Below are 12,600 nucleotides of genomic sequence, written 5' to 3'. Positions count from 1 at the left end.
ATTGTCCATCTGAAAGTGATCCAGAAGCTCCAAAGAAGACACTTCAAACTTTTTCCGCTATCTTGTCAACGGCCATGTCAGCTTCAACTTTTATTTCTACTCCAAGAATTGTTTCAGCTGTTGCTACACTCTTATCATTTATTGTTTCTATCATGTTTGCAACTCGATCACAACCACTATTAATGCCTTCAAACATACTTCTTCTCATTTTGAGTGTAGAATACCATCCTGAAAGTCATATTTCTGCCCATTCCTTATTATTACAGCATCCAACAGGGTTTGTCTTGGAATATTCGTTAGTGCTTGCAACCTCAGAATGGTGAAATCCCTTGTATAAACAAAGACATCATAAGAAGCTATAAGAACAGCAGTCCTGTCAAGTATAGCTGAAAGTGTATCAAATACATGAGCTAACTCTCCCACAAATTCGTTTGCCTTATTGAAGGAAGTGTTAATCCATCCTTTCAACATTTGGGAATTGTTTCTCATCTCCTCCGAATCATCTATTGAGTTTGGCGGAAGCAATGCTGGAGGCATGCTTGAAGGATCAACTTGCCTTATGGGATTATTAAGTTGTTGCACATAATTCGTCAAGGCATTCAATTCTTTTTCTAGCTTCTTACTATGTTGTAGCTCAATTTGTAATCTCTCACGGATTGTCTTCACTGTATCATCCAAGTCCTCCATTGCCTGCTCCGTAGTAATAGGTCCTAACTCAATTGTCTCCAAATCATACTCATCAATAGTGATCTCATATTGTGGCTTGTCCACTTTTGGAGTAGCAATCTATATGATTCAAGATCCAGTAGTGTCTTTTGTGATTTTTGAAAGCTTGGTAGCCTTCTTCTCCTCTATTGGACCAATTCTATTCGAGAAGTCATCAAAGTTGTCAATTGTTTCATCTTCTGTTATTATCACTTCCTTATTGATTCTCTCTTGCAGCCATGCCAGAATAGTGGATCTTTCCTTCTCTACCTGTAATTCTTTGATTTGCTGTTCTTCTCAAGGTGGAGAAGTTGCCTCATCATCACGATTTCCAGTATCCACATATTCATCTTCGACATCCTTGTCATTTGGAACTGTTTCTTGTGCTTTTGGAGGGTCTTGTACATGGGGCTGCTTTCCTTTAGTTGTCTTATCTCCCTGATTATCATGTATTGTAGATTCCAGTGATTCATTTGCACCTTGATCACTACCTCCCTTCCAAGGTGATTGTCCTTCATTGTTGGCCGTCTTGTTCATATTGACCTCATGGATGGAAGAGGTGCTAGTGGAAGGATGACTTGTACTTGTTCTTTGTTTCTTTTGCTTTTTGCAACTTTCTTTTCTTTTGGAGCTTATAGGTTGAGTTGACTGGGTAGTATTCTCACTTATGCTTACACTTTCTGTTTCCTCATCCGAAGAATCCGAATCTCCCATCATATCAAAGGCGAGTTGCACATTTTGTCTCTTCAATTTGTATTTTCGATATTCTACCCACCCTTTTGTGTAAGCCAAGACGGGTCTCATCAACTCATTCATGTTTGTGACTTCTACTTCAACCCAATTGACTTTCATTTCTTTATCCTTCCTCATAAGCACGTTGGAGGCGCCTTCCATCATCCTGCACTTGATTTGGGATTGTGAACACTCTAAACATGATATCTATAGGCAATCTGGAGAACATCATTTTTCTAATCTCAAAATCATCTTTGACATTCATCCATTAGTCTTCTATATGTGGCCTATGCTTGTGTTTGTTACCATTCTTCCTCCTCATGTTGCCGTATGGATCAAAATTAGTCCTATATTCAGTGAAGGCATAAAATTTCATCTCCTCTTTTGTTCTCTCAGCTACCTGCAAAGATGGACATACCTACAATGATTGTCCAACCACAATGGGAAAGGAAATCCTAGTCTTATGTTTGTCCTTTTGAGTCTCGTCATATGCAACTAATTGCCTCAACACCTCCAACAACACCATCTTGTCGGTGGGGTAACATGGAAGCTTGTATGGTGGAGATGAGCATTCTTGAACTCGTATGTAGGTGAACTTGGGAAACTGAATGAACCAAGCACCGTATTTATTCACCAATTCCTGTGCATGTGGGGATAACCTTTGATGGATGCCACCTTGCAACTTTCTTGTTATATGCATGGAGAAGGCATCATTCACTCTCCGATAACCTGCCTTGTTATGAAAACGCAGCTGTGTGTAGTTCTCGCATACCCTTATTTCTCCCTTTCCATTCCTTGCCGGGCCTCTATATATCAGTCCTATATACTCTTTGGCTCTGGCTAGTGAGTATATGATGTAGGAGCTCATGTGAAATTGTTTGGTGCGCTCGAGTCTTCTCAATTGAAGATCAAGATTGTTGCTTATAATCTTGGCCCAGTTGATCTATTCATTTCCTGTTGTCATTGCTTCCATGAAGTAGAACATCCATTTCTCAAATGAGGAGGCATGTGGACTTCCCATGATCCTATTGAGTAGGTTAATCAAATCACTGAATTCCTCCTTGAAGTTTGTTCGGTGGAGGTTGCTTGGCACTTTGCTGAGAACGGGCCACGTTTTTGACAACCAATACTTATTGATGATACTAGGGCATTTGTCGAGGTCATCCTCATAGATCGCCAATGCTGCTTCTTTACTCTTGTATATCATGTCCTTAGGCTCAGGTATGTTGAAAGCCTCATTGATAGTGGTCTCTGACAAGAATGCTAATACTTCGCCATCAGGTGTCTTTATTTGCCTTGTATTAACATCATAGTGTCTTGCACATTCAACTATTAGTTCATTGCTTTGGATGGCTGGAAGGAAACCAGCTGCTTGGACAATTCCACTTTCAATCATTTTCTCTGAAATCCCAGTTGGCTTGCTTGTGTAGAGAGGGCCTTGAAATTTCTTCATGTCATTCTTGCCCAAGTTGGTGTTTCTCACATTTGCCCATAGCGAGGTAATCTTTGATTCAGGTAGTGCTCCTTTTGCATCTTCCTTGATGAGAGCTTGCCTTGTGAGACCTCCAGCTTTTGAGGTTGCCATCTACCTCCTGAAATAATTATCTAAGTTAGGATCTCAATATGATATTAATGTTTGCACAACTGAAAATCTTCTATTAGGCTAGCAATCCACTTTTAGAGTGAATACTTCATTGAAAATCTTAATGAATTGCTAAACTTAAATGCTGATCCTAAAATTTAATAGTGAAAAATCATACTTTGTTTCAAAGATGCTTATCAATTTGCAAATAAATTTTGATTAAAATAGGAATCAGCCAATTTAGAATTTTCTAAAAACAAATGATGAGAAAAAAAATTCTCAATTAAAACCCTCTCAAAACCCTGGTTTATGACTGAAATTACACAAAATTAGACCTGGTCTTGATGAAAAATGATCAAAAAATATCAAAAATCAGACCTGCAAGAGGATGCTGATAATAATCTACAAAACCGATGTTCAAAATTTGCTCTTTACTGATCAAAATTCTGTTCCAAAATCTTCCTATCTGTGGTGACAATCTGCTCTGATTTTTATTTCTCAGATTGGATTATGTGGTGTTTTAAGTCTGATTGAGGTCTGATCTTGACCAAACTTGCTGTTGATGTTGCTACACGTTTGATAGTGTAATGAAATTCCTCTAAAATTTGCCCAGGTTGCTTTCAAAATGAATAAAAAATGCGTTCAACTTGATCTTAATCAAAATTACTCTCTTTAAGTGTATTTTGATCAAATACAATGATCAAAATAATTGTCCAAAAATCGCTGTCTCCAAATGAAATTTGTTGCGTCTCAGATCAGAACTGGAAATCGTTTTGAATGATGTTTGAAATGAAATCAAAATCCCTTCCTATATAGGTGTTTTAGTGCTAAAGGATGTGTCTTGGTTTTCTATATTCCTCTCAAGGCCGGTATGCTTTAAATGCTTTAATGTTTTTATTTTTTTATTTTTTTCTTTTTAAATTTCTCTTTTAAACTCCCCCATGCACTGATTAATAGCGAAGGCTAACTTTGCTTCAAAATGAATTTATTATTATTTTTTTTGTTTCAACGATTTTGAATTTTCAAAATACGATGCTCTTTATCCTTTAATCCATGTTGGCTTTCATCTCTTTTGTGTTGGTGGTAATGATTTTCTTTTTTGCCTTTATCGTGGTCTTTGAGGGTCAAAGTGGGGTCGGTATCATCTTTGAGTGGGGCCTCCTTGAAATCCTTGCCGGCGGTGACTCGTTACATGCCCATGTGCCTTGCTCTTAAGCAAACATGCCACGATGGGAAAAGAGGGAAGGATGTCCTCGAGGAAGAGGGGGGTTGTGGATGTAGGGAAGTGAATATGCCGTGGTGGAGGAGGTGTGCGGAAGGTAGGAAGTGGATATGCTGCGGTGAGGAGGGTGTAAAGAAGGTCAGTGGGAGAAAGGTGCCGTGGTAGAAGGAAGGTAAGGAAGGTCGGTGGAAAAGGTGCTGTGGTGAAGATAGGGGTGAGGGATGTGAGGTAAGGATGTGTCGGGGGAAAGGGGGTGATAAAGGATGGGATGGGAGTTAGATTTAGGCTAAAGGAAATAAAAGGAGGTTTAGGATAAGGTGTGGGTTAGGAAAATGGGAGTTGGGGAATGAAGTTTAAAAAAAAATGAGGATAGGTAGGTGAGTAGGGAGGTTAGGATGGGGTATAAAAGGGGTAGTGATAGGGTAAGTTAGGATAGGATGGAAGTTGGGAGGTAAGAAATTGAAGGAAGGGAGATAAAAAGATGAGCGTAGGATATGTTTGGGAGGTATAAGATAGGATGATGTAGGAGATAAAAAGGTAGTAAAGGACGGGATGGGGGTATAAGGGGATAGTGGAGGAAGTTTAGGATATGTTGGGGAGTGAAGGTAGGAGATGGGGATAGGTAGGTGAAGGGTAAATGGAGGGATAAGGGATAGGATCAGGGGGAGATGAAAGGTAAGCTTAGGGGAATAAGGGAGGTAAAGGTTATGAGGTGTGGATTAGGAAATGGGGTGTAGGAAATGGAATGAAGGGTAGATGAAAAATGTAGGATGGAAGAAAGATGGAGGGTGGAAGGAGATGGAGGATGAAGGGAAGATGGAGGTGGATGGATGGAAGGGAGGATAGAGAAAGGCACGAAGGTTGCCGCGGCTAGGGAAGATATGAAGGATATGAATATGAAATGGAGGGAAGGATGGAAGAAAGATGTGTTTCATCTCTTATAATCCAAAACTTTCTCACACATAGGCAGAGGTGGATGGATGGAAGGGAGGATAAAGAAAGGCATGAAGGTTGCTGCGGCTAGGGAAGATATGAAGGATATGAATATGAAATGGAGGATATGGGATGGAGGGAAGAATGGAAGATGTGTTTCATCTCTTATAATCCAAAACTTTCTCACACATAGGCAATATTCCTATGTTACCCCAAGTTTTCGGGATGGGGGGATGGGGAAACAGGTTTTCGGGACCTTTTTTTTTTCCCGGAATAGTGGATGGCTATCTATATATATATATATATATATATATGAAATTTAACATAGCAACATAATAACATTTATAAAGAAGAGTCTTGATTCTAATTCTAATTTCATAATCTTTTTTCCTTCTCAGACCAAAATCAAAAAACCCTTTCACTTTTGTGTCTCTGACTTCACATTTTCAGTTTTCACCAATATTCTTTTATTTTCCAATTTTTCCTGAGCACTGCCTACTGTGAACTCCTCTAGTTCGATGCCCAACAATGTTTTATTTTTTTGTTTGAACTTTGGGAAGCAATATGATGTCGATAAACTTTATTGATATCATATATGATATTGATATAATCTATATTTATATGATATACTAATTACTCTACGATATTGATATAATCTATATCGATATGGTATACTAGTTACTCTATGATATCGATATCGATAGAATACTATATTGATATCAAAGTATATCGATATTAGCTAAAATATTAAACAAAACGAAACTTTGGAAAAAAAATAAAAATTAATCGCTTGTAAATTATTATAATATTTATTATTTAAATTATTAATAAATAATTAATATTATAATAATTTACAAGCGATTAATTTAGAAAAAATCAGAAAAACATTGCTTGTTGCGATCAACGATCCAGACTTTAAAAAAAAAATTAAATTACTTTCAAAACTGAAAAATAATATTTTTAAATTTTTTTTATAAAAAAAATTGTTTTTTAACTGCCCTTAGCGCAGGAAACGACTAGCTGTCCCCGGGATGGCTTGGGCGTCCCCTGCTGTCCTGGGGACAGTCAACGGTCCTTGGAAAAATCGTTGACCGTTTTCGAGTTTCTGGGACGGTTTCTGAAAATTTTCGGGCATCGGGGACGGCTTGGAAATGTTTCTGGCCGTCCCCAAGTCCCCGGAGTGGTTTCCGTTCCCAAAATGGGTGCCTTGAGGCCAAAAACGCATTTCCGGGTAACACCACAATATTCACATGACACCACCACTTCAAGCTCAAGCAATTAAATCCAAATCTCTCAGCAATTATCTCTCAATCTTGATCTTAATCACCAATCCAATTTCTGTAAGAGCTGATATGATTCATTTCATCCTAAGGGAGAGACCTATAATACTACTAAGCTGCCCAAAACCGAAACTTAAATGGGGCGATGTCTGAAATGTTCACAACACATATCCATGAGAAGACAAAGTATTAAAACATAATGCACTCAAAAGAAAGGGTGGGCAATGAGAATTCTCCTCCAATATATTCAAGTCATCATGACTCATCCAAGAACAATCTCCTTGTAAGTCCATGTTGAATTCATGTCCAACCAAGGTGTAGGCTTCTCAAACTTCTTGCTAAAATCTCATCAAGGGTAATTATCTCAACACATTTCTCTAAATATAAGAGAACCCCTAGCCTCACCTATATCTCCAAGTATTCATGAACACCTATAATTCAATCAATCCATGCCAAACTCCAAATGCAACAAAGCACCATCCTAAAGAAATCAAGCAAATGATCATGGTACTCAATACCAAGGGAATCAAACAAGATTACTGTTAACGCTTAAATCTTGAGAATCATGAACATAACCATGACAACATGATCTCACATTTCCTAAAAGAAAGATCATATGTTGAAATGAACATATTGACCTCCTAAGAACACTTGCATCATGCCAAAACTCTAATGCACGATCAAGAGTGTAATCATGATGTGATAATAACAAACATCGTGTTAAACAAGAATACCATATAATGTCCCCTTTTGAGATTGCCCTAAATCTCGCCCTTACTATTATCAAGTCTGCTGGCTTCCTCTTTATTATTCTGAATTCAGATATGAAGTTTGATGCTCTCTTGAATGGATCCATTGATCGATCTTCTTCTTGGTTCCATCCTTCAAATGACGTCTCCTTTACTTTATACCCTTAATGGAGAAAAAGGGTCACATCCTTTGGTTATGAAAAGTACATCTGTTTGGTGAAAAGTACATCTTATTTAAACTTCACCTATCTCTCACTTCTCACATATGTCTTTACTGCTTTTCAAATCTGCATATATCCCATTTTATATCCCTTTTCAAATCTTATTTCATATCCCTCTATATACTTTTGCTTTGAACTCATGTTTGAGTGAGTCATAACTTTTCATTTCATGCCTTGTGACCATTCATTAAACTTAACTAAATTTGAATTATTTTAATTTTATTCTTTTATATTTTAATTTTAATTTTTAGCATTTATTATTAAATCCTATTTCAAAATGGGGACATCACATACCTTGCCAAATGACAAAGCATGAATGATATCACAGCCAAGTGTACTCCATGGTACTAAGATGTCAACATCTCCAAATCACCTGAAGATAACCATCACTTTGCAATGAAACCCAAGATGTCAAAGAACCCTCACTGTAAATGAATCCAAGAGTCTGTCCATGACACCAACAAACATTATAGAAGATCATCCACCATCAAACAGCGAATCCACATTACTGCCACAAGCTCCAATTGAATCGTGATACCGAGCTTGTCATGGCATCATGGCAACCTTCCTCTAATTGAAGATCATCCGTGGCCCCAACACAATCAAAGAAATCATCACCATGATCTGCCAAAGGGAAGAGTCAAACAACGATCTCCAAACCAAGAAGATACAACACCACCAAACATGACTATCACAAGCTACCACTGAACTGTGTAATCAAGCTATCCATGACATCGTGATAATTATCTCCTAATTGAAGATCAACCAAGGCTCTTACACAATCAAAGAACTCAATTGCAATACCAAGAGCTCGTAAAAGGCAGTAAAACTATGATCATCAAACAAGAAGGTACATTGCCACAAATAATCATGAATTGATCCAACACCACCAATAACGCATCTACATTGTCAAAGTCCCAAAGACAAGGAATATCCATGACATCATGATCACCATCAACTGTACTAGCATCAAACTCCTCCTGCTTCACACCTGTTTACATCAGACATAGTCAACAACATAGGTCTCACATCATGACTATACCTAGTAACACCATCTCTCCACCTCAACTTGATAAACAAACCAACAAAACAAGTGACTAAACCAAGCCATAGATATGAATTTGCATCAACATTTCAGCATCTATGGATACAAACAACCCACATTTGAGTCATATATGCAACTTGTATACTATACAACTCACAGATCCATTGATGCAACTTACAAATACAATAATATACTTATAGCCATGTAAAATGAGAGTTATTAGAGGTGTACTTGTGATTATATAAAGAGTCAAACTCAAAATCATTAAGATTTGAGTTGCCATAAGCTCATAAAATCACCCTAGTCACAAAAACCTTTGAACAAATTAGATGAAAATAAGAGCAAATAAATTATGCTAAAAATCTCTAAACCTGATCCATTGTGTCGTGCTCTGAACATGCTTTCTGTTGACTATATGAAGTCTGAAATTTGACACCATATGCATAAGTTATGATCTCGTCAAGTCTGGAAAGAACATCTGACTTCCAACAAGCATTTCAGTTTCAAAAGAGCAAAATCTTGAAAAGCCAGTCACCATTTGTACTGCTTGCAACCACCTTTCCAATGAAGATAAGAACTCAAAAAACTGACACTCTAGGTCCAAGTTATGCTTCTTAGGAAAAAAATCACCCTATTTTGCAATATAAATAAAAAAGGGGTGGTTCACTGGTGGTGGCTTGGCAGTGCATTAGCAGCCCAATTGGGGCCAGTCATTAGTGGAGGCGGTGGGGGGCTTTTGAAGAAGCAGATGAGAAATAACTTTAGCGTTATTTTATATTTATAATTTTTTATTTTAATCAAAAAAAGCATTCTTTTCGTAGGAAAATATATTTTAAAGATTGTTTTCTTCTTGTCTTATTTGCGCTTTAGATGGCTGTATAGTTGGACAATGGGGTGTGGGGCAATTTTTATCAATAACCAAAATATGTCAACTTTTATCTCTTGGGCCTCTTGGATCCAATGGTGAGGTTTGTTTTGGCCTAGGGGGTCATTAGTGAAATCTTCCCTCCAAGACCCTCGTTATGAACACCCATAAAAAAAACCTTTTTTACAACTTGGATTCATAAACTTGTATCTGTAATAAATGAGCACAAATCTGCAATCCAAAACTCTGAATTTGTAAGAAACAACCTACACAAAACCCTCATACCTTGCCACGTCTTCATTCTTTCTAGCAAGTCCTGGATTCAACATTACATTAGATATACTTCAACAAGGGTATTACAAACCACAAACATGACTTTGATACCAAATGTTAGGAAATTTCCAGCCATACATAACAATTTCCATAAAACCCAAATAGAGAAATCTATTAAAATAAGTATTTAAAATCCATATGCAAAAGAATAGGCAACAAACCATTAATGATGACACAATATATTCCTTGGGAAAACTCTCAAGAGGTAAAAAAAAACCACCAAAAGCATCCATATCTCATGTATTTTTCAGCAATGAATCATTACAATATATTTTTTAAGTCTCTATGAACACTTTTGAAACACTAGCTCTCTACAAGCACTTCATGTAAACAAACATGTAATTACACATCACATGCCATGCTTCAAACCCTCACAACTTTAAACAAGAGATGCTCTCAACCCCATAGCCAAATCAGCCAACCTTAGACAACTATCAATGTGTTTACTTTTATAGAATTAAGCTCACACAAAACCACCAAGTGATATTACATAAAACCATGAGATTACAAAACCAATAACCCCTCATTTAATGTTGGTACTAAGTTTTCCAAATCTTAAATATTTTTCTCATGTGAAGCCCCACATTAAATATTTATCACAATGTTACATACAACACGTAAATTGGCTCTAAAAATGTTAACTTCTTGTAATGCATGTATCCTTAAGTCCCTGTAGGTGCACCACAAATAATATTAAATTAAACATTATAACATTGCAAGGTGTACAACATACCTTTTTCTAACACTAGGGTCATCTTTGAATATGAAAATCAATACAGAACAAAATAGATTACTCAAAATGAATTACTTGGTCATCTTCTTCAAATTGCCTTATTGTATGATGCAATCGACTTAGTATTTAGCTATTGCAGCCGTTGAATTTCCCAAAAATGTGACAACACTGTGCATGCTACTTTTGATTTGTCATGCCTTGCAAGGCTTAACAGGAACTATCATTTCAAGGTGGTCAAAATTCCAAAAACGCCTTTGAAATTCAATTTGTTGATTGGGCTTTTGAACGAATCCTCTTTTTGCTTTTGCAGTCAATTCTGTTCAACATTTTAGAAGTGCATTTGTATTTGGTATCTTGTTTGCAGCTTACTTCATAATTGCCTAAGTGTGGTCTAGAGACTAAATATATAATGCTTTTCTGAGTGAAGTCAATGTCCATTGGCACATCCTCCCATTAGGGATAAGAGAAATGTATTTTTTCAACTGGACTATAGAAATTTTTGAAGGACCTGGAAATTTTTCTTCATATTTGTTAAATCCATGGTAGCAAAATCTATCTATATTGAAAAATTCCTTGCTCGATTATTTTCTATTTTCTTTTTTTGATCGGTGAAGTACTAGTGTTTTTAGCCTGGCCCTAGCTCCAGGTGAGGCTACAATCAGTGGGCCTCTTATCCCATTAGGGGTAAGAGAAATGTATTTTTTCAACTGGACTATAGAAATTTTTGAAGGACCTGGAAATTTTTCTTCATATTTGTTAAATCCATGGTAGCAAAATCTATCTATATTGAAAAATTCCTTGCTCGATTATTTTCTATTTTCTTTTTTTGACCGGAGAAGTACTAGTATTTTTAGCCTGGCCCTAGCTCCAGGTGAGGCTACAATCAGGGGGCCTCATCCCTGTCAATTTCCTTCTCCTCCTTCTTCACGTTCTTCTCCTCCTCTATCACATCCTCCTCCTCCTCCACTACCTTCGTCTTGCTCCTTCCTCCTACACCACCTGTTCTTTCTCTACCTTCTTTCTCACCTCCATGTCCGTCTTCATTGTATTTACTGCCAGGCATCTGCCACATTGGCTCCTGCTACCAGGCAGTCACTTCCGTCTCCAGCATCAATCTGCACCGTCCCTACCGTCGCTGGGCTGTCTCCATCTGCCACTGACTGCTGTCTGCCATCCTTCCTTTCTTCTCGAACACTTGCCATCCTCCTTTCATCTTGCCTTTGTCTTCCTTCCTCCATCCCTTCGGGGGTTCGACCCAATGTGGAGGCATTAACACTTCCATGTTCTTACGACTGCGCTGCAGGGTCAGCCCCATGCTCAATTATTTTCTTGCGATCATACAAATATTATACTTGTTATTTGGAGATGGGTCTATGTCGGCCTATGCAAAAGCGCGCACACACACTCTCTGTCTCTCTAATTTGAACTGACATCTATTTAGACTTTGTTATGCTTCAGACTGAAACTTCTACATGAAGAAAGCTATGCATAGACCACATGCTTTGTCATACCTCCTTGATAAAAGTTCCATATGTCACCTTTCTGAATATAATGGAATTCCCACCACATGGATATCATGGTTAAATCATGCTTTGTCTTAAATCTGTGCAAATTCAGCTGTTTCCAATGACACGTATTCTGAAGAACTTGAGTCAATTGTTTAGTCACCAAGATGAAATTTTACTGTCATGCAATGGAGTGGCCTAATATTCTTTTTCCATGATGAACAATTTTTTTTTTCAGAGATACTTTCTGGATGTAGATGATGGAACAGATCCAGATTTGGATGCAAACAATGATGAATGCGACTTGGAAAATCAAGGGCAAAGGTCTGTCTTTTATTAATTTCTGTGTGCCAAAGGTGCATCAATTTATCTCTGTTGTTTTGAGCTTTGTTTCACTATATAATGCAATGATGGACTTTATATATTGGAGAGGTTTGGTTATTTTTTATAAGTGCTGTTAGCATTGCAAAATTCTAATTTCTTAGCTTTATTGCTATGCCCCCTCAAGTTTCTGGTACAGAGACAGCAGGGGACGGCGGGACTTGTTTTTGGGATGGTTTCCTTCTTTAAGGCTAATTTTAAGTGGACCGCAGGGGATGGCTATTAAAAATAGGAATTTAAAAAAAATAAATTGTCATGCCTCCGACATGAATCACTGCAGTAAGGAAATTGCAGCATTTAGGTAATATAATTGC

The 12,600-nt window shown here is 37.4% G+C and overlaps 1 protein-coding gene across 2 annotated transcripts in view; it reads left to right on the top strand.

The window, feature by feature from the left end:
- Positions 1-12,600, top strand: part of LOC131062703 (ribosome biogenesis protein NOP53) — a 64,653-nt gene that overhangs the window by 34,790 nt on the left and 17,263 nt on the right. For both annotated transcript variants that reach the window (XM_057996407.2, XM_057996406.2), the window contains exon 7: positions 12,144-12,229. In XM_057996407.2, coding sequence (XP_057852390.2) covers positions 12,144-12,229 — 86 coding nt within the window. The remainder of the gene's footprint in view (positions 1-12,143; positions 12,230-12,600) is intronic.

This window comes from Cryptomeria japonica, chromosome 3 (genome assembly GCF_030272615.1).
Source record: "Cryptomeria japonica chromosome 3, Sugi_1.0, whole genome shotgun sequence".
In the NCBI taxonomy this organism is placed as follows: Eukaryota; Viridiplantae; Streptophyta; class Pinopsida; order Cupressales; family Cupressaceae; genus Cryptomeria; species Cryptomeria japonica.
Note: the sequence above shows the minus strand (reverse complement) of the source record. Positions and strands in the feature narration are given on the sequence as shown.